This window comes from Falco naumanni, chromosome 19 (assembly GCF_017639655.2).
Source record: "Falco naumanni isolate bFalNau1 chromosome 19, bFalNau1.pat, whole genome shotgun sequence".
In the NCBI taxonomy this organism is placed as follows: domain Eukaryota; kingdom Metazoa; phylum Chordata; class Aves; order Falconiformes; family Falconidae; genus Falco; species Falco naumanni.
In genome coordinates this window covers 341,404-361,979 of record NC_054072.1, presented here as the reverse complement: position 1 = coordinate 361,979, position 20,576 = coordinate 341,404, and the positions used below count along the sequence as shown (strand labels likewise).

Genomic DNA, 20,576 nt, shown 5'->3' with positions numbered 1-20,576 from the left:
GCCGGTGCCGAGCGGGTCCCGTGCGGAGCCGCCGCAGCTCGGTGCCGCCCCCGGCTGCTGCGCCCGCCCCCAGCCCGCCCGCCCCGGCTGTTCGGGGCCGGGGCCGGGGCCGGTGTGGCGGACGCGGCGATGGGGCTGGCGGGGCCGCCCCGCTCCTGCCTCCTGCTGGCGGCCGCGCTGCTGCCGCTGCTGCCGCCCGGGGCCGCCCCGGGCCCCGCCGCGCCGCCCGCGCTCACCGACGCCGAGATCGAGGCGTTCCTGAGGGGCTTCCTCGGGCCCGGCCAGCTCGACGGGGACGCGGATGGCACCGACTCGGCCTTCGGCACCGACCTGAGCATCGGCACCGGCACCGGCACCGGCACCGGTGAGCGAGCGGCACCGGCACGGCGCGTCGGGGCTGCCCCGGCCCCGGGCACTGCCGGGGTCCCGCGGGGGGGACGGGGTCCCGCGGGGCCCCCCCAGCCCGGCCCGGCCGCCCCTCACCCCGCGGTGGGGCGGCGCCCCCCTCCCCCCCAGCCTCCCCGCGGCCGCTGCTGGAGCCCGAGAAACCCAAGAAGGGGAAGAAGGAAAAAAACCCCAAACCCACCAAGAAGCCCAAGGAGAGACCCCGGGGCTCCAAGAAGGAGAAGGGCAAGGACTCGGGCAAGGACAAACCCCCCAAGAAGTCCAAGGAGAAGCCCCCGAAAGGCTCCGAAAAACCCCCAAAAGGCTCCAAAAAGCCCAAGGAGAAGCCACCCAAGGCCACCAAAAAGCCCTCCAGCAAGAAGCCACCGGAGCCACTGACCACCCCTGCTGAGCCCCCCCCCACCCCACAGCCCCCACGGGGCAAGGGCGATGCGGGTACGCGCCAGTTCCCGGAGCAGCCTTCGCCCTACGAGGAAGGGGAGGAGGAGGATGGAGGTGGCCGAGGTGAGTCTTGGGGACCCCCGTTTTGTCACCAGCCGGGCTGGGGTGGGGGTTCTTGGCACACCACGGGGTCACCCCATGTCCCGCTTGCCTCCCTGGTGGCCCCCGGCGGCTGGCTGGGCTTTGTCCCGCTGGGGTGCCCCCCACACCCCCACCAGCCTTCCTCCCCGATGGGATTTTCTTTCCTGTGTGGAGCTGCCAGGGGCCAGGCTGGGGGGCAGGGGGGGCACCACCAGCCCCTCAGTCTGTCCCTGTTCCCAGGGGAGCTGGAGGAGCTGCCGAGTGAGCCCTGGGAGCTGGGCCGGGAGGACTGGCACCCCGCGCCCAAGCCTGGTGAGTCCCCAGGGCCACCTCTCTGTGTCTTGGGGCCACCTCCCTGCAGCCCAGGACCACCTCCCTGCTCCCTGGTGCCACCTCCCCGCAACCCGATGTCACCTCCCTGCACCCCAGAGCCACCTCCCTGCATCCCAGGGCCACTTTCCTCTACCCCAGGGCCACCTCCCTCCACCCCAAGGCCACCTCCCTGAGTCCCAGTGTCACCTCCCTGCACCTTGGGGCCACCTCCCTATTTCCAGGTGCCGACCCATTGCACCCCAATGCCACCTCCCTGAACTGCAGGGCCACCTCCCTGCACCCCGGGGCCACCCCCTGCACCTCAGTGTGACCCCCTGTGCCCCTTCCCCACGTGCCCCCTCCCTGCAGAGGTCCCTGAGGAGCAGGAGCCACCGACCCTGGACTACAACGAGCAGCTGGAGCGGGAGGACTACGAGGACTGTACGGTGCTGGGGTGCGGGTGGGAGGGGGTCCTCCAGGGTCCCCTGGCCTGCTGGGAGGGACGGAGGGTGCATCCGTCACCCCCCACCACCACCTTGCACCCCCAAAGCCAGTGCCACCCCCTGTTCTGTCCCCAGTCGAGTACATCCGCCGGCAGCAGAAACCCCGCAAGCCCCCCAGCAGGAAGAAACCAGAAAGAGTCTGGCCCCAGCCCGAGGAGCCACGTAAGTGGGGGGATGGGGGACCAAGGGGGGCTGGCACCACTAGGGGTGGAGTTGGGGGGACAATCCTCAGCCTTGGGGAGCATCATTTTGGGGCAGCCTGGAGCTGGGGTGGGCACAGGGACTGCGTAAGGGGTGCAGGGCACCCCACAGGGGTGGGGGGATCTCTTGGGGGCACGGGGACCCCGTGGGGATATAGAGGGGTCCTGCGGGGCCATGCAGAACCCCTAGGGACACAGGGATTCCACAGAAGCATGGGGGACCCCACAGGGTACACCCACTCCCCCCACCATCCCCAGCATGGCCCCTTTCACCCTTCCCAGTGAAGCCGGAGGAGCCACCCCCGCCGCCACCCCCACCGCCCGTCCTGGTGACCGAAGGGGACTACGGGGAGGGCTTTGAGCAACCTGACTATGACGACCGTGAGTGCTGAGCTGGGGGGGAGCCTGGGGCATCCCAGGACCCCCATCCCTGGGGAGCTCTGCCTGGCCCCATGGGTAGCGATCTCCCTCCCTGTGCCCTGCTGGCCTCCAACCAGTGGCATCCACCCCCACCCCCCCTGGCCCTAAAGGGGTGTCCCAGCCCCCCTCGCCATTTGCACCCCGCAGGGGCATACGGGCTACCCCCCCCGCCGAAGCCCAGGAAACACCCAGACAAAGAGGACGAGATGGAGACGGACAAGGAGAAACACAAACCCTGTGAGAGATGGGCAGGGGATGGGTGCTGGGGTGGGTGGCATGTCCTCATGCTGGGTGGCACATCCCAGCTGTGGGCAGCACATCCCTAGAGTCAGTGGCACATCCACAGGGTGGCTGGCACGTCTCTGAGTTGGGTGGCACATCCCTAGGGTCAGTGGCATGTCCCTGGGGTGGGTGACATGTCCCTCGGGTGGGTGGCACGTCCCTGGGATGGTTGTCACATCCACAGTGCGGTTGGCATGTCCCTGGGGTGGGTGGCACATCCTTGGGGGTGGGTGACATGTCCCTGGGGTGGGTGGCACATCCCTGGGGTGGTTGGCACATCCTTGGGGGTGGGTGACATGTCCCTGGGGTGGGTGGCACTTCCCTGGGGCATCTGGCACGTCCCCAGGATAGTTGGCACGTCCCCAACAGGGAAGCCCAAGAAAGGTGGCAGCAGCAAGGAGGAGGAAGAAGACCCTTGGGTGGAGGAGAAGGGCCGGGACCGCAAAGGTGGGTGCCAGCGACCTGTCCCCCCGCCCCCGGCCCCCTGGGCTCTGTCTCCCCTCACCACGCCTCTTTTCCAGGAAAACCCAAAAAAACAGGGGGGAAGAAGTGGGAGCCGGATGAAGATGAATGGGCCCCTCCAGAGGAGAAGACAAGTGAGTGTCCCCGTTCCTAGGGGGGAAGCAGGCACCCCGCTGCGGGGGATGCCCACTGCCTTCCCCCCCACCTCCACTGTCCCCAGGATGTCCCCCCATCGGGCTGGAGTCCCACCGCATCGAGGATGACCAGATCCTGGCCTCCTCCATGCTGCGCCATGGGCTGGGCGCACAACGCGGGCGCCTCAACATGCAGGTGAGGGTCACCCAACTTGTGCTCGCCCCCTGTGCCAGCGGACCCCCCCCACCCACCTCCGCCTCGCTGCCCCCACCCCAGGCAGGCACCAACGAGGACGATTTCTTTGACGGGGCTTGGTGTGCCGAGGACGACAGCCGGGCACACTGGATCGAGGTGGACACCCGCCGCACCACCAAGTTCACTGGCGTCATCACCCAGGGCCGCGACTCCCAGATCCAGTATGGGGCTGGGGCCGGACCCGGGGACAGGGGGTGGGGCAGTGGCTCAGGATCCCCCCTCCCAACCTGTCCCCTTCCTTCTGCAGCGAGGACTTTGTCACCAGCTTCTATGTGGGCTTCAGCAACGACAGCCAGAACTGGGTGATGTACACCAACGGCTACGAGGAGATGGTACGTACGGGACACCAACACGGGCTGGTTGAGGGGGGTGGGGATGGTAGGGACCCTCCTCCCACCCTGGCTACATCTCGCCCCCCTCGGCAGATGTTTTACGGCAACGTGGACAAGGACACACCGGTGCTGACCGAGTTCCCCGACCCGATGGTGGCCCGTTATATCCGCATCTACCCCCAGACGTGGAACGGCAGCCTCTGTCTGCGCCTCGAGGTCCTGGGCTGCCCCCTCTCCAGTAAGAGCCACCCCAAAGCAGTGGCTGGGGGGGTGGTTGCGGGGCGGTGGCATCTCTCTACACCTGCCACACCATGTCCCTGTCCCCTCCGCAGCCATCAGCAGCTACTACACCCAACAGAATGAGGTGACCTCCACGGACAACCTGGACTTCCGCCACCACACCTACAAGGACATGAGGCAGGTGAGCACCTCTGTGGGGCAGGCACCTCCGTGGGGTGGACACCTCCATGGGGGGTGGGCTCAGCCCCCTGAGCACTGCCCCCCCCATCACCTGCCCCCCCAGCTAATGAAGGTGGTGAACGAGGAGTGTCCCACCATCACCCGCATCTACAACATCGGCAAGAGCTCACGGGGGCTGAAGATCTACGCCATGGAGATCTCCGACAACCCGGGTGAACACGAGACGGGTGAGGATGGGAGGTGCGCGGGGAGCAGGCGGCATGCCCCTGGTGCAGGCAGGGGCGGGGGCAGCACGCCGACCCTGCCCGCGCCCTGCCCACAGGTGAGCCCGAGTTCAGGTACACGGCGGGGCTGCACGGGAACGAGGTGCTGGGCCGGGAGCTGCTGCTCCTGCTGATGCAGTTCCTGTGCAAGGAGTACCATGACGGCAACCCCCGCGTGCGGAGCTTGGTGACCGAAACCCGCATCCACCTCGTGCCTTCCCTCAACCCCGACGGCTATGAGCTGGCCCACGAGGCGGTAAGGGGATGGTGGGACAGGGGATGGGACAGCGGCATGGGGGGATGCAGCCCCCCGGCTCACCGCTGCCCGGGCTGCCCACAGGGCTCTGAGCTGGGCAACTGGGCGCTGGGCCACTGGACGGAGGAGGGCTACGATCTCTTTGAGAACTTCCCCGACTTGGCTTCAGCACTGTGGGCGGCCGAGGAGAGGAAGCTGGTGCCCCACAAGTTCCCCAGCCATCACATCCCCATCCCAGAGCACTACCTGGCCGAGGATGCCACGGTGAGCCACGGCACAGGGCACGGTGCTGAGGCGGTGCTGGGGAGGTGGTGTCTCACTCTGCTGTGCCCGCATTGGCAGGTGGCTGTGGAGACACGGGCTGTCATGGCATGGATGGACAAGAACCCCTTCGTGCTGGGAGCCAACCTGCAGGGCGGGGAGAAGCTGGTGTCCTACCCCTTCGACACGGCCCGGCCCCTCAGCGAGACACCAGCGGCCGCCCCTCGCTCTCCGGATGACTATGAGGATGACAACCCCGAGCTGCAGGAGACACCTGACCATGCCATCTTCCGCTGGCTCGCCATCTCCTATGCCTCGGCCCACCTCACCATGACCGAGACCTTCCGCGGGGGCTGCCATACACAGGACATGACCAATGCCATGGGCATTGTGCAGGGTGCCAAGTGGCACCCCCGGGCTGGCAGTAAGTGGAGGGAGCACGCTGTACAGCGCCGGCTTGCCTGCCCCATGCTCCTGCCACATGAAGGTGTGAGCAACCAGCTGGGTGGGCACTTAAGTTGTTTTTCCTGCAGGCATGAATGACTTCAGCTACCTACACACCAACTGCCTGGAGCTCTCCATCTACCTGGGCTGCGACAAGTTCCCCCACGAGAGTGAGCTGCAGCAGGAATGGGAGAACAACAAGGAGTCGCTGCTCACCTTTATGGAGCAGGTGTGTGCTGGGACGAGCGGGGCAGGGAAGCGGCAGCTGCCCCACTCAGCTCCTCCCGTCACCCTTCCTCGTGTAGGTCCATCGGGGCATCAAGGGCTTGGTGACGGACCAGCAGGGAGAACCCATCGCCAATGCCACCATCGTCGTGGGGGGCATCAACCACAACATCAAGACAGGTAGGGTGCCAGGCAGCGTGCTGGGCAGGGTGCTGGCAGCGCCGTGCTGCCTCCACCACACCCCACTGCCTCCCCTTGCTGTCCGCAGCCAGCGGCGGGGACTACTGGCGCATCCTGAACCCGGGTGAGTATCGCGTTGTGGCTCGGGCCGAGGGCTACAACCCCAGTGTCAAGACCTGCAGCGTCTTCTACGACATCGGAGCTACCCAGTGCAACTTTGTCCTGTCCCGTTCCAACTGGAAACGCATCCGGGAGATCATGGCCATGAATGGCAACCGGCCCATCCGCCGCATCGTACCTGGCCGCCCCATGACGCCCCGTGAACGCATGCGCCTGCGTATGCGCCTCCGGCACCGCATGAGGCTCCGGCAGCAGATGAGGCTGCGGCGCCTCAATGCCACCACAGCTGCCAGCGGTCCCACGGCTCCACCACCCACCACGACCCTGCCCTTCCCCTTCAGCAGCACTGCCTACACGCCCTGGAGCCAGGAGCCACCCACAGCTGGCACCTGGGAGATGGAAACCGAAACAGAGGTGGTCACCGAGCTGGTGACAGAGACAGAGGCCTGGGAGCTGGGCACAGGGACGGCGCAGCCCTTCACCACGGCCGAGACCTACACCGTGAACTTTGGTGACTAGGAGGTGCTCATCCTCTTGCTCCTGCCTGAAGCCAAGGCTGGATGCTCACAGCCCGTTTGGTTTCACCTGCCACAGGCTCTGGCATCTGCTTCTAAAGTCTTCCTCGAGCCCCGGGCAGCCTGCTCTGGGTGGGCTCCAGCTCCTCCACTCACGCTGCTTCCTAGGGCTGCAGGGCACGCCACCCCGATGCTTGCCCCGACCGCTGGGCAGCTGCGGAGCGTCTCTCTTGCTGGGCTCCAGAGCCAGGCAGGAAAGGACACGCTGCCCTGTCCCTCGGGGCTGGGCAGTGCCAGCCCTTGCCTGGCAAGGGAGAGGGTGAGGCCAGCCCCAGCCCTCGCCCCGTCCCCACCTCCCAGCGCAGCAGGGTCGGCAGGGGTGGTTCCGTTCTCCAGGGCAGGGCCCGCACGGAGGCAGGCACAGCCCCTTGTCCCCTCCACACAATTTTCTGTTACACAAATAAATCGAGTTATATTGGTACGAGCTTCTCTTCTCTCCTGTGCCCCCAGCAGCCACAGGCCAGCCCTCCCAGGACAGATGGGAACAACACAAAGGCGGTGGGCGCCAGGACCCTCTGAAGGGCCAGAGGTTTACCGAGTCCATGCCCTGCCTGCTCAGTCAGTGCCCAACCTCCATGTCCCCATCATCGTCCTCGGCCCCGAAGCCGGAGAAGCTGATGGGCTGGCAGCTGAGGTTGCACAGGTTGACGAGGCAGGCGGTCTGCGTGGTGCTGAAGGCAGGCACTGTCACCAGCAGGACCTGCTGCCCATCCTCCCCTGCAAAGACAGGCGGGTGTCAGGGAGATAAGCCCCGGGTCAGCACCCCGGTGTGGGGTCCCAGGCCCAAGCGAGGATGGGGGGGTGCTGCAGGCCGTGGGACTCACCTTTGAGCAGCTTGGACTGGAAGTGGGGAGCGTTGCCACAGAAGTAGACGTGAGGGCACTCAGTGAGGATGAAAGGGTCTGATTTGTAGAAGGGGTAGCAGCCTGGGAGGGATGGAAATTAGGAGGGGAACCTGCACCCCTTCCGAGGGCAAACCTCTCCCCAGCCTCGGCAGCCACCCAGCCCTTGCCTTACCCAGGGTGTCTGGGGCTGTGGGGCTGATGTGTCCCGCCCGCAGCGTCCACTCCAGGATCTCTAGGTAGTCATCCATGCTGCTGTATTTGAAGATGTCGCTGACATTTTGTCCTGATGTCCCCAAAAACCTGTAATATTTTGGGGGAAGGAAGGGGAGATTCAGATGGCTGTCCTAGCCGTGACTTGCCCTGTGGTCCCACGCCACCAGCAGCTGTCACAGAGCTGGTGGCGCACCAGGCTTTTCTACCTGACACCGTCCACATCAGCCTGGTAGGGGTTGGTGACCAGCCGGAGCGTGGAGTAGGCGCTGGCGAGGGGCAGCATGCAGTGATGCAGTGGCTGCTGGGGCAGCGTATAGTTGGTGGGGTCAAACTCGCCGGGCATCACATCCACAGGCACAGAGGTCTGCAGGCAGAGCGGGGATTAACGGGGATGACCAAACGACCCTCCTTCAAAGGGGCTCAAAGCAAAGCCCTGGCTGGAACCTGCTGCCAGCTCTGCCTGGTTTGGCTCCTGCCACTTCCCCATAGGAAGCCCCACTTGGCTTCACCACAGAGACCAGATGCTGGGAGAGGGATGTGAAGCTGAGCTGTGTGCTGCCTCCCCTTCCCACCGCGCTCCCGCACGGCACCATGTGTGGTGCTCGAAGGGAAGCTGGGGCTGGGGTATTTACTGCCCCGCACCCTGGGTTGCTGGCAGTGTTGCTTCTGTGGCTCGGGAGCCAGGCTCCCTCTCCCAGCGGGTACTCACTGCCCCAGCCAACCCTATCCTGCTCCAAGCACTCACGCAAAGCTGCAGCAGGATCTCATCCAGCATCTTCACAGCCTCCACACTTGCTGCCTGGGTCTTCTTGGTCAAGTACTTCGCCTGGGTCAGCAGGGAGACAGTGAGGGAACAACGCTGTGCTCCCCCCAGTCCCTCCCTCTCCACCTCAGCGGGACCCCTGGTGCCAGCCTAGGCCCCAGAGAGCATTGCTGAGGTTGAAGACCCCTTCCCCGCCGTACCTTGTTGATGGTGTCCCGGCTCTGCGTGTTTTGGCTCAGCAGGTTCCCTGCCAGGATGACGCGGGAGATCTGCGCGGCACAGCTCTGCTCACCCTCGGCGCCCAGCTGCCCCGTCACCACGTCCACCAGCAGCTGCGTGCTCAGCAGGGACTCGCCGCTCCCGCTGCCCAGCCCCAGCCCCGACACCAGCAGGACAAACCTAGACGGAGAGGCTCGGGCAGCATGCCGTGCTCCCTGCCCACGCGACATCAGGGCTGTCCACACCAAGGGGCTTCAGGGAGCCAGGGGTGGGGGGAATGAGCCCCTATTCACGCCCTCTCCTGGCACCAGACACCTACTTCGATGGGCACGTGGGGCACACAGTTCCCAGGGCGCGGGGATACGGCGGGGGACACGGTGCCAGCCCCGCTCCTGTCATGGCAGGAGACTCACCGGTCTGAGCTGGGGCCTTTCCAGTGCAGTGGCTGGGGCAGGTCGGCGAAGCAGTGATCCTCCACTAGGAACTTGCCGTCGTCCTGCTCGGAGCCATACACAGCAAAGATGGTCCCTATGGCAGAGAGTGGGTGGTCAGTCCCTGGGCCTGCCCCGTGACGGGGCTCCCACCAAGGAGCCATCATCCCCTACCTGTCACCAGCCTCTGCACCTCGACGGCTCCTTCCAGCTTGATCCGCTGCAGCTCATCCTCGAGGATGAGCTCGTCAGTGGGATGGATGTACTTGGGCAGGGCTGGTGGAGGTACCAGGTTGTGCTGCAGGTGGGACAGGGCATGCTGTGATGGCCTCAGCGAGGACAAGCTGCTCTAAAGGGCCCTTCCCAACCCCAGCCAAACCCTGCTCGTGGAAACCAGAGGGTGGGCGAGTGACTCACCGGAGCTGCTGGCGCGGCCCCCCACTGCTGGCCAGGCCAACGCCCCCACTGCCGCTTTGAAGGCGGCGCTTTGGAGGCTCCAGCAGCTCTCGGCACTGCTCGCCAGCTGCACGCCACCCAGATGAGCTGGTTTTGTTTAACACTTCCCCACAGCGCCCTGGCGAAGCAAACATGCGTGCTGCTTCCCGGCCAAGGAGGAAGCGGCTCAGCCAGGCGGCGGGAGACAGCGCTTTGGCTCGCCTCGGGAAACATGTTTGCAATCACCGCCCAAGCAAGCGCTCCACTTTCTTTGAACCCTGCCTGGCAGTGCTAACCCCATGCCGCGATAGGCAGGCTCCAAACTTCCCAACACGCTCCCCATGAGCCGGCTGGGAGCAGATGGGCCTCTGGCACCGCACAGGGATGGCAGAGCTTCCCTAGATGCCCCCCTCATCCTCCTCCCCTGCAGTAGGGAAAGGGGGTTTACTCTGCTAACCCCGCTGGATCCAAACCCTCCAAGGGCAGGAAAAGCAACACCAAGCAGGCATACACAAGATGCAGGCTGACACAAAGAGTGGTGGCGTCTAAGGACGAGGTAGGCACAGAGATTATACACCAGCTCCCCAGGGCGAAGCCCTGGCAGTTCCCACTTGCTCAGCCACAGCGAGCACAAGGGAAGCAATGGGAAGCTGGCCAAGGCCCTGATAAGTGTTGTCACATCCCCCAGAGCTGTGCGGAGGAGGAGGGGCACCCCATGGGAGGGCACGCTCCCACCATTACCTCCTCGCTGATCTCCTGCAGGATGGAGGGCTGCAGCTGCATCGCCTTGAAGAGCGTCCCCACCACACAGCACTTCTCGCCTGCCTGCAGCTCGCAGAGCTTCCTCAGCACTATGCCATTCCCTGCAGAGAGAAACGGGGCTCAGCTTGGGGACAGCTGCGAGGGCAGGCAAGGCTCACGGCTGGCTGGGACCAGCTGAAATGGCCTGAACATTGAGGCCAGCAAGAGGCAGAGGGGGAATGTTGCGAAGCCTCTTGCTTTTCCTCGAGGCAGAGCCAAATCCACATGTGTAGGCCAGATGGGGCCAACAGAGCAGAACCAGAGCGCCAGCACTGCCTGCAGGCATTTCCTCTGCATCAAGATGGGGGAATGCTGGGTCATGCTGGGGTCCAGGAGACTCACAGCTACCAGCCAGGCCAGCATCCTGCTGGGCCACAGGTCCAGCTCTGCCTGGGAAGGGAGGGTGCACAGGTCTGGGATTGTCCTGCCCTTGGGCTTGAGGGGCTGGTGTTCCTGCTCCCCAGCCCGGAGACAATCCAAACATCCCACTCAGAGCTGACAGGCAGGAGAGATCATTCACCGTTCCCAAGATCCTGCGCCCGGGACCCCCATTGCAACCAGGCATGTGAGAAGATCCCAGCAGAAAGACAAGCTGCTGCAGGGTTTCCTTTGTTGGTAAGGCACAAACAGATCCCTGGGCTGTAGCCAGGGATCCACAGGAAGATACAGGCTGGGGGAAACAGTTACATGCCTCAGGAGGTGCAAAGAGCATTGCAGCCCCAGCACTTTATCACCCTTGTGGCTGGGGAGCATTTGCAGACAGCAAAAAATGCATCTCCCTCACCTCAGGCTAAGCCCAAGACTACTCATCTCACCCACAAGGGCCTAGCAACACTTCAGCCCCATCCTTTACATGTCTGTAGGGCCTTTATTTCTCCCTTTAAATCAGCCCATGAAGAAGCCCATCCATCCTGAGCCTCAAGCCTTGGAGGGAGGAGGACTGGCTGCTGGGCTGCACTGGCGCTGCAAGAACTGCCGGGCTCCTCTCCCAGAACAACACTGCCAAAGCCCATTGCTGCGCCACCTCCTCCATCAGGTCATCCCTTCGGGCTGCAGGCAGTGAGGTGATATTTTCCCCCTCAAAATCTCCCTTTGCTAATCACATGCTGCTGAATGTGACTCCTGTCTGGTGGAAGGCACCCTGCTGTGATCACAGGCACTCTGGCCTCAGTGGAGCTGGAAACACGGGTTTATCAATCCCAGGAATGCAAACACTCAAGAGTCAGAAAAAACAATCCAGTTTTAGTTTCTTATTCTTGGCTCTAACCCCCCAAGTGTGTGTGTTTAGGGGGTGGAGGGCTGCGCTCTCCAGATTTTGCCTGCAGGCACTTCTCCCTGTGAGACAAACCCCAGAAATCTCATCCCATCACATGACTCTGGGAAATGGAGCTTTACAAAACCTCTGGTTCCCGTCACCATCAGCAAAATCCAGGGTTACAGTGCAGGGAGGCCAGCCAAGGAACGACATCCACTGCGGAACCAGCACAGCCTGGCGCAGGCTTTCCTTCCTCTCAGCTCTGAGCAGCCCACAGGGCTGGGGAGAGAAAGAAAAACAAGCGGCTGGCGCGAAAACCTCCATAGAAGGGCAAAGCCGAAAGCTTGGCTGGCCTGAGAGAATGAAATTCAATAACAGACTTTTACCACGCTCGGGGAGCCATGCGCTGCACCGAGGCCTGCCAGAAAGCTCAGCCATGGTGCTCTGGCAGCGGCAAGGCAGTTGCTTCATCCAGTGCTGCCGTTACACTTTCAGATGGAAACTCTAGCATGAGGATCCCAGCCGCTAACCACCAACGCAGCCCCGCCAGGCAAGGAAACAGCCCCCCCGGCGCAAGTGACGCTTCTACCAACCTCTGCACCCCACTTCCTGGCCAGGGTGCTTGCCAGCCCCCCACCTCCAGAAACCTCACGCATAACGCTTGCTCATGATAGCGGTGTGGAAGCTTCGTCCTGGCCTGATGAGCAAAAAAAGTGTTTTCCTTGCACAGCTGATGTCTAAAGGTGCTTTTAGAAATGTTGAGACACTGTCTAGCAGACAAACCATCCCCAAAAAAACAGCCATGGGTTGGTTATTAGACACCTAATGCGTGCATGAGCTTAGGAACTGCTGAAAAATCACCAAGAAGCTTCCAGCAGGTGCCACATCGGCCACACAGCTTTGTCCTCTTTTCCCAAGGTGGGGGGGCTACTCCCCAAACCAACTCACCCCACTTCTGTCGTGCCCGCTCCTCCAGGATGGGCCGCATCTTGATGAGGCGCACGGCATAGATGTGAGCATACTGGTGGCTGAAGCTGCGCTCGCCCAGACGGAAGGGCTGGGAGCAGTCGGTGTACGCTGAGACTGGCACCCTGGCAAAGGTGGAGGCCTCGGTGGAGGGGGGGGCCAGTAATCCCTGTGCTGTGGGGGCCGCCTGTTCCGAAAACATGGTGGGTGCCAGGTTGGGGCAGCAGGGATGGGCACGGGAGGGGTTTAATGGTGGGTCTGGAAAGCAAATGGGCAAATTAAGGATCCCAGAAAACTGAGGTCAGCACGTGGCAAGGCCCCAGGCTCGGCATCCCCATGCCATCACTGACACCCCGGGACACCAGAAATCCCTCCCTAGAAGCAGCCCCCACACCCCCAAACTGATCACCCCCCTCCTCAAGACACAGACGAGGTCTAGGCCCACACCCCCCAGACACTGCACCCCCTCAGCACCCCCTTCTTTCTTTCCCCCCCCCCCCCCCAATACCAGGGCACCCCCAAACTCATCCCAGTGTCACAAAGCCCTAGGGATCCCCTCAAATCACCCCCCATCAACAGGACACCTAAAGCCCCCCCCGAACACACCCTGGCCACCGGGGGGACCACCCCAGGATGTCCCCCCCAAACACCCCCTGGCACCGAGAGGCTTGCGCAGCCCCCGAACACCCTGGCAGCAGGGCCCATCCCAGGACGCCCCCTAAACACACCCCCGGCACAAAGACCCCTCCTGGACGCAGCGACCCGGCCCCAAAACACCTCCTGTCACCAGCACCCCCTCGAGGACAGCACCCCCCCCAAAAACACCCCGGCTCCAGACCCCCCCCACCCCCCTGCAGCCAACAGGGCCCTATAGGGTCCCCCCATGACTCCCGGGGAGGCCGAAGGGGCCGCCCCGCGCCAGGGCCCCCTCAGACCCCCCCCGCCAGGGACACCCAGGAGGCGACAGCCCCCCCCGGCCCCGCCGCCTGGAGAGTCCCCCCCGCGCCCCCCGGGCGGGGCAGACCCAGCGCCCCCGGTCTCAGCGCCCCCCCGGACCCCCCCCGGCCGCAGGTCACGTACGGGGTCAGGGGTCACAGGTCGGGGGACGCCGCCAGGCCGGCACCGCGGGCCCGCCATGGGGGGGGGAAAGGCGCGAACGCCGCCACTGCCGGAAGTCGCGTGGCCGCAGGTCGGAAGTGACGTCACGGAGCGGGTCGCCTGGGAAACCGCTGGCGGCGGCGCCGACTCGAGGCCGTTCCTGTGGAAATTGGGGAGGGGGGCGGGGAACGGTGGCCCACCGGGACCCTACAGAGCCCGGGGAGGAGGGGGGGCACCAGGGGTTGGGGTCCCTCTGGGGCACACAGGACCTCAGGGGTGGGCCCAGGGTCTTGGGGAGGGGGCCGGGCATGTGGGGACCTCAGGGACAGGGGTCTGCTGGGGACACGCAAGGATCCTGGGGAACCCAGGGACAGGGTGTGTGCAGGGATGACCTGTGGGGATCTTGGGGCTGGGGTCCACATGGCGCATGTGGGGATCACGGGGCTGGGGTTGTATGGGACCAGGCAGATGGGGACGGTGGGGACAGGGTCTCTGGGGGAGCTGGGGCTGGGGGCTGTGTCACCCTGTCCTTGAATCCCCATGGGCGGCAGAGCTGGACCTCCTGGTCACCCACTGCCCCCAAGGGGCCGGTTGCCCCCCTCATGCAGGGACATGCGAGCGCACAGGGTGGGCAGAGGCCAGCACAGGGGACCGTGACGGTGACAGTGACAGCCAGGGGAGATGCCTCACCTCCTCTGCAGAGAACCCTCCGCACGCCTGGGTGGCCTCGGCTGTCACAGTCCCCTCACTTGGCACTGTCACCCACTTGGCACTGTCACTGCCTACACGCTTGGCACTGTCCCTGCCCCGTGCCTGGGATCAACATCACTGTCCCTGATGTGGCATCACCGACTGTCCCACACTTGGCTCCATCATGTTCCCCCTCGCCGGCACCGTCACTGCCCCAGCTTGGCGTCACGGCCCCGGGGAGACACTAAACTCGGGAGCGAACCCCCTAACACCAGCGTAGCCCTCAGCATCAGCGTTCTCGTTTCTCGCAGCGCTGGGGGCGCAGGGGGTGGCTCCCCCCGCCGCACGCACTGAGCGCCCCGCAGGCGCACGTGGCGCACGGCCGAGCCCTGCACACCCGCAATGTGTTGCAACGTCATCGTCACTTGAGCGCGGGATCAGTGACACATTTCTCGCCTCACACAAACCAGCGGCGCCCCCAGACAGCACCGCTGGAGGGTTGTACCGCCCCGTGTGCCCCCCGGCCGGTTTGCCTGCTCTGGGGGGCTCCTGGGGTCGGAGGGCGCCATCCCCCTCCCCCGTTACCTTGGTCCCGCTTTCAGCCAGCTCCGGGTGGGCTGCGCCCCCCAGCAGCCCGTCTCCTCCCGCGGCCGGTGCTGGGGGCTCCTCGCTGCACAACCCGGGTGACGAGGTGCTCCCCCGGCCCCGCTCCGTGTTCCCTGCTCTTCCCAAGGCTGCCCCGTGCTCCGAGTCCCGTCCTGAGCTAAACACTAAATCAGTGTCTGGTGACCGGGGAGTTTAAACAGGGGGGCACCGGGACTGACCACCAGGACCCTGCAGACCCCAGGAGGGGACAAGGGACACCAGGACCGACTCCTGAGATCTCAGGGAGCCCAGGAGGGGGGACAGGGAACGACCGCCAGGGACACAGCAGGACCGACCCCTGGGGGGACACCAGGACCGACCCCTGGGACACCACGTTGCTTGTGGGAAGAGAGGGACACCGGGAGCGACCCCCGGGGGGCACTGGAACCAACCCCCGGGGGGCACCGGCACAGAGCCCCGGAGGGAGGCACCAGGACCGACCCCCAGGAGCCCGGGAGGGTCTGGCCCCACACCCACCTCCCGCCCCACGCCCTGAGGGGCTCGTGGACCCCATGCACAGCCCCCGGTAGGCTGGGGGCTGGGAGCCACCGGCAGCACCCCGCTCCCACAGCTCGGGGCCGGGGGGTGTGGGGCCCCCGGGGCTCGGCCACCTCCCTGTCACCCCTTCCTGCCGCGGGGCGGAGGTGCGAGGGAGGAAGGGGTCTGGTGAGCCGGCGACGCTCCATTTTAAGGGGTTTTTGGGTTTCTGCAGCGCTGAGTGGTGCAGCCATCCCCACAGCCCGCTCGCCGGGCTATAAAAGCCATGGGCGTGGGACACGCCAGCTCACTGTCACCTGCTGTCACCCCCCAGCACCGGCTGGCACCCTCCGTCACCCTCTTGAGTGGGCTCGCCATGGCTGCCGCCTTGCTCTTGGTGCTGGTGGCAGTGGGAGGTAACAGGGGTCCCTCCTGCCTGGCATCTGTGGGGAGGGGGCAGCGGGGGGACAAGCACCTCGGGGTGGTGGGGGACACATGGGGAGGGACATGGGGACAGTGGGGATGGCAGCCTGGGTGTCAGTGTTCTTGGGGACACGGGGATGGGGTCTGTGTGGGGACCTGGGGATGGCAGGGTACATGTGGGGATGGGGACCTGGGGGGGACAGGGATGGGGTCTTTGTGATAATATGAATGGGGGGGAGAGTGTCTGCATGGGGACCTGGGGATGAGGGGGACAGGGTCCTCATGGGGACAGGCACATGGGGATGGCAGGGATAGAGTATGTGTGGGGACCTGGGGACAGTGGGGATGGCGTCTATGTGGGGACCTGAGGGTGGTGGGGGCAGGTTCCACATGGGGACCTGGGGAAGGCAGGGATTTCATCTGTGTGGGGACAGGAACGTGGGGGTGGCAGGGACAAAGTAGACAACAGGAATGGCAGGGTCAGGGTCTGCATGGGGACCTGGGGATGGGTGGGACAGGATCCTCATGGGGACAGGCATGTGGGGGTGGCACGGCCAGGGTATGTGTGGGGACCTGGGAACAGTGGGGACAGGAGGACAGGGCACAGGCAGGAGGGATGGCAGGGACAGCGGTCATAGCACAGGGATGGGGTCCCCCGTGAGGCACACAGGGACCTCGGTGATGGGCTCGTGCTCCCACCACCGCACTCACCATCGCCGTCCCCACTCAGTGGTGGAGGCTGCGGTCCCTGAGCCCTGCCAGGGTGGTCCCGCGTCCTGGTGCCAGGACATGGCCACTGCCATCCAGTGCCGCAAGGAGCAGTACTGCCGCGACCACTGGGACAGCCTGGCCCTGGTGAGCACCAGCCCCACTGCCCCATGGCTGCGACACCAGCCATGGGGCAGCCCCTGTGAGTGCTTGGGCCGTGCTGGGGCCTGGTGCAAATCTGCGGGTCTGTGCTGTCCCCCCCACAGTGGGACATGGCTGAAGGGGATGCAGCTGAAGGGGATGCGGTGGCACCGGGCAGGTGGAAGAAGTGCAGCCTGTGCACCAAAATCATGGAGAAGTTCAAGTCGATAGCGGGTGAAGACCCTGATGAGGTAAGAGGCTGGCTGGGGGGCTCAGGACAGGGGCTCGGGGGGCTGTCACCCCACATGCGGCCCCACTGATGACGCTGGGGCTGGTCCTGGCAGGCAGCGGTGCAGGCAGCACTGAACAAGGGCTGCCGGGCCCTGGGGAAGCGCCCGGGACGCTTCTGCAAGCAGCTGGTGAAGAAGTACAGGGAGCAGATCAGCGAGGCTCTGCAGAGCGAGGAACAGCCCCAGGACACCTGCGCCGCCATCAACTTCTGCAAGGCCTGAGCGGCCAGCACCCACCCCGCGTACTGCGCCCCATGTCCTGCACCCTGATCCCACGTCCTGCACCCTGCACCCTGGCATCAGGCACCCTGCATCCCGCACCTCACCTCCTGCATCCTGCACCCCACATTCCTGCGTCCCGCCTGCACACACCCCCCACGTCCTGCAGCCCACACCCCACGCCAGCCTTGGTGCTGGAAGGGCACTGGGGGTCCTGCAGCTCCAGGAGGGACCCCGCCTGCACAGCTGTAGGGTGGGGGGGAGACAGGGGAGCCCAAAATGCACCCTGGAGCGGGGGGAAGGTTGGAGGAGCAGCTTTGGTTGTCACTGGATGTGGGGTGACGGGGGGATGGTGGCCCCCGACTCACCACTCTCTCCTTGTCTTCACAGGGCTCAGCCCCACAGCTGGCCCCGAGTGCCACCCCCTGGACCCTGACCCCTCTCTGAGCCTTGCCTGTCACCCCAGCCCCCCAGCCCCCTCCCCAGGCAATAAAGCATCTCACCCCAGGCCACCGCGTCCCCTGGGAATGGTGACCCTGTGCTGGGGGTCTCCTGGGAGCCCATCCTTTGGGGTGCTGTCCCTTGTGCTGGGAACATGCCAGCTCCCTGAGGACAGCAGGAGCTGTGTGGGGGTGCGAAGCCCGGGTGGGATGGAGCTTCCTCCCCCCCTGGGGACACTGCGGAAGGACGAGATCCCCTCCTTCCATGGTTTATTTGGTCAGAGCGAGTGGCGGGGGCAGGCACCCCCTGTCCCCTCAGTCCTCTTCGTCCCCGTGAGTGATGATGTAGCACAGGGAATTGTAGTCGATGTTCCCCAAGATGTTGGGTCCCTGCAGGCGCCATGTGGGGGCCACGGGGGACAGGGTGTATGGGGGACACGTGGGGCCCTTGGGATTGGGGTCCCTCTGGGGCACACAGGACCTCAGGGGTGGGCCCAGGGTCTTGGGGAGGGGGCCGGGCATGTGGGGACCTCAGGGACAGGGGTCTGCTGGGGACACGCAAGGATCCTGGGGAACCCAGGGACAGGGTGTGTGCAGGGATGACCTGTGGGGATCTTGGGGCTGGGGTCCACATGGCGCATGTGGGGATCACGGGGCTGGGGTTGTATGGGACCAGGCAGATGGGGACGGTGGGGACAGGGTCTCTGGGGGAGCTGGGGCTGGGGGCTGTGTCACCCTGTCCTTGAATCCCCATGGGCGGCAGAGCTGGACCTCCTGGTCACCCACTGCCCCCAAGGGGCCGGTTGCCCCCCTCATGCAGGGACATGCGAGCGCACAGGGTGGGCAGAGGCCAGCACAGGGGACCGTGACGGTGACAGTGACAGCCAGGGGAGATGCCTCACCTCCTCTGCAGAGAACCCTCCGCACGCCTGGGTGGCCCCGGCTGTCACAGTCCCCTCACTTGGCACTGTCACTTCTCTGTGGCTGGTGCCACATCTGTCCCCACCCTTGGCACTGGCACTGGCACCCACTTGGCACTGTCACTGCCTACACGCTTGGCACTGTCCCTGCCCCGTGCCTGGGATCAACATCACTGTCCCTGATGTGGCATCTAAACGCTTGGCTCCGTCACTGCCCCCACCCTTGGCACTGTCACTGCCCCTGCAGTTGGTGTCACCACTTTCCCACACTTGGCAATGTCACTGCCCCGGTGTGGTGCCGCAGCCATCCTTATCCCCACGGAGTGCCCACTGACCCGGCTGCGAGCGGTTCTCCTTCAGGTCCGCCTGGGTGATGATCCCATCCCCGTTCTGGTCGATGCAGCTGAAGGCCTGGAGCAGTGCGGGCAGGGGGGCCGAGCCCCAGCCCCTCCTGTCCCACCCCGCTACCTCCTTGAACCTTGAACCCCTGGGTCTGCGGTTGCTGGAGCATCCTTGGTGCTGGGCTGCGCCCACCTGGTGCGGGGAATCCCTTTGGTGGCCCTGGCCAATCAGAGTGCAGCCCCCCCCCCCCCCCCTTTTGTGCCCCGGCCAATCAGAGTGCAGGGAATCCTTCTGTTTCTTGCAGTCAACCAGCCTGCAGGGAGTCGCTTCTTCCCTGGTTTTTTTGATCACAGCCAATCAGAGTGCAGGGAATCACTTTTATAGTCCCAGCACAGGGAGCTCCTCCCTTATTTTGGCCCCAGCCAATTGGAGCACAGGGAATCCCTTTTGTTTGGTTCTGGCCAATCGGAACACAGAAAACCCTGCTAGCTGAGGGCTGCCACCAATCAGAGCCCAAGGATGTCTTTCTGGTGGCAACCAATGAGAAGACAGGGAACTGTGCTGGCCGATGCCTGCAGCCAATCAGAACAGAAGGAATTCCCTTTCCCTCTTCCACCGAGCCGGGATCCCGGTGCTGTTGGGTGGCTCCTGCAGGGCTGGGGGCTTCAGGGTGGTGCCACTGGGCTGGCCCCAAACCCCTGCGGTACCCCAGATCCCCAGGGTGGCCCCAGTACCCCGAGATGTCCCTAGACCCTGGGGTGTCCCCATGTCCCATGTGGTGGCCCCAAACCCCAGGGTAGCCCCAGACGGTGTCCCCCAAGTGGCCCAGGCACCCCAAGATGACCCTAGATCCCGGGGTGCCCCATGTCCCAGGGTGGCCCCCGGCCCCCTGGGGTGGCCCAGAGCCATGTGGTGGACCCAGATGTCCAAGGGCGGCCCCAGAACCCCACGATGGCCCAGACCATGAGGTGACCCCGCATCCCCAGGGTAACTCTGACACCCTGGGGGGCCCCCGACTCCCAGGAGGACTCCGACACCCTGGGGTATCCCCGAGCCCCGGATGGACCCCAACCCCCCTGCCCCAGACCCTCTGGGGGACTCAAATCCCTGGGGTGCCCTAGAAATTTCAGAGAATCCCAACACCCTGGGGTGCCCCAGATTCTCAGAAGGATCCCTGCACCCTGTGGCGCCCCCAACCCCCAAAGGGACCCCAAAGCCCTTGGATTCCCCAGGAAAACCCCAATATCCTGGGGTGCCCCAGACTCCCAGAGGGACCTCAACACCATGGGGTACCCCAAAACTTCAGGGGGATCCAAATCTCCGGGATGCCCCAGACCCCCAGTGGGACCCCAGGGGCGCCCCCAGTCCCCCCTGCAGCACCCCCACATCTCGGGGTGCCCCATTCCTGGTGCTGGGAGGGGTCCCTGGCTGCACTCACCCTTCCTCGCTGCAGCCTGGGCTGGGGCTCCCGGGGGCACCCTGGCTTTTATCCCCCCTTCTCACCCCAAGCGAAATCAGGTGGGGGACGTGTGTGGGCAGCCGAAGCGGCCTTGTTGCCAGCGCTGGGCACTGACACCGCCAGGCTGTGCTGGACACAAGCCAGGCCAGGCCCCCCGGTGTCACCGCAGCTGGGGGACACTCTTTATGGCTGGCTGGGAAGCGGGGCTGAGCTGTGGCACCCCG

The 20,576-nt window shown here is 65.0% G+C and overlaps 3 protein-coding genes and 1 long non-coding RNA gene across 6 annotated transcripts; 2 read left to right on the top strand and 2 right to left on the bottom strand.

The window, feature by feature from the left end:
* The first annotated feature begins 129 nt into the window (after positions 1-129).
* AEBP1 (AE binding protein 1) lies at positions 130-6,993 on the top strand. 3 transcript variants are annotated; one of them, XM_040618200.1, is made up of 21 exons: positions 130-364; positions 517-909; positions 1,168-1,239; positions 1,609-1,680; positions 1,818-1,904; positions 2,225-2,323; positions 2,510-2,599; positions 3,014-3,091; positions 3,166-3,240; positions 3,327-3,436; positions 3,518-3,657; positions 3,744-3,828; positions 3,922-4,066; positions 4,161-4,249; positions 4,352-4,475; positions 4,571-4,767; positions 4,852-5,031; positions 5,110-5,452; positions 5,562-5,701; positions 5,778-5,877; positions 5,966-6,993. In XM_040618200.1, the coding sequence occupies exons 1-21, from the start codon at positions 130-132 to the stop codon at positions 6,514-6,516; spliced, it is 3,405 nt and encodes a 1,134-aa protein (XP_040474134.1). In that variant the 3' UTR covers positions 6,517-6,993. The 3 variants fall into 3 exon arrangements, with proteins under 3 accessions (XP_040474134.1, XP_040474133.1, XP_040474135.1); XM_040618199.1 differs by having other exon boundaries at positions 2,201-2,323; XM_040618201.1 differs by lacking the exon at positions 1,168-1,239 and having other exon boundaries at positions 2,201-2,323.
* POLD2 (DNA polymerase delta 2, accessory subunit) lies at positions 6,978-13,688 on the bottom strand. The gene is made up of 11 exons (XM_040618213.1): positions 13,581-13,688; positions 12,483-12,758; positions 10,220-10,341; positions 9,218-9,341; positions 9,026-9,140; positions 8,594-8,792; positions 8,376-8,456; positions 7,837-7,994; positions 7,590-7,717; positions 7,397-7,498; positions 6,978-7,289 (listed from the first exon to the last, which is right to left on the bottom strand). The coding sequence occupies exons 2-11, from the start codon at positions 12,700-12,702 to the stop codon at positions 7,132-7,134; spliced, it is 1,407 nt and encodes a 468-aa protein (XP_040474147.1). The 5' UTR covers positions 12,703-12,758; positions 13,581-13,688; the 3' UTR covers positions 6,978-7,131.
* On the bottom strand, positions 11,502-12,474 carry LOC121099375. The gene is made up of 2 exons (XR_005831457.1): positions 11,921-12,474; positions 11,502-11,813 (listed from the first exon to the last, which is right to left on the bottom strand). It is a non-coding gene; the product is annotated as an uncharacterized LOC121099375 (long non-coding RNA).
* Positions 13,689-15,689: 2,001 nt separating the features above from the next.
* On the top strand, positions 15,690-17,703 carry LOC121099369 (antimicrobial peptide NK-lysin-like). Its single transcript, XM_040618228.1, has 4 exons — positions 15,690-15,826; positions 16,564-16,688; positions 16,808-16,933; positions 17,027-17,703. Exons 1-4 carry the CDS (start codon positions 15,697-15,699, stop codon positions 17,192-17,194), a joined length of 549 nt encoding a protein of 182 aa, XP_040474162.1. The 5' UTR covers positions 15,690-15,696; the 3' UTR covers positions 17,195-17,703.
* Positions 17,704-20,576: the final 2,873 nt, after the last annotated feature.

Bases quoted from the DNA above. Each gene is read 5' to 3' on its own strand.
- LOC121099369 (XM_040618228.1), top strand. From the start codon at position 15,697: ATGGGCGTGGGACACGCCAGCTCACTGTCACCTGCTGTCACCCCCCAG. The intron at 15,827-16,563 runs GTAACAGGGGTC...GTCCCCACTCAG, and splicing joins GGTGCTGGTGGCAGTGGGAG to TGGTGGAGGCTGCGGTCCCT. The intron at 16,934-17,026 runs GTAAGAGGCTGG...TGGTCCTGGCAG, and splicing joins CGGGTGAAGACCCTGATGAG to GCAGCGGTGCAGGCAGCACT.
- POLD2 (XM_040618213.1), bottom strand. From the start codon at position 12,702: ATGTTTTCGGAACAGGCGGCCCCCACAGCACAGGGATTACTGGCCCCC. The intron at 9,141-9,217 runs GTAGGGGATGAT...TCTCTGCCATAG, and splicing joins GGTGCAGAGGCTGGTGACAG to GGACCATCTTTGCTGTGTAT. The intron at 7,499-7,589 runs GTAAGGCAAGGG...CATCCCTCCCAG, and splicing joins CACAGCCCCAGACACCCTGG to GCTGCTACCCCTTCTACAAA.
- AEBP1 (XM_040618199.1), top strand. From the start codon at position 130: ATGGGGCTGGCGGGGCCGCCCCGCTCCTGCCTCCTGCTGGCGGCCGCG. The intron at 2,324-2,509 runs GTGAGTGCTGAG...TGCACCCCGCAG, and splicing joins GCAACCTGACTATGACGACC to GGGCATACGGGCTACCCCCC. The intron at 4,067-4,160 runs GTAAGAGCCACC...TCCCCTCCGCAG, and splicing joins CCTGGGCTGCCCCCTCTCCA to CCATCAGCAGCTACTACACC.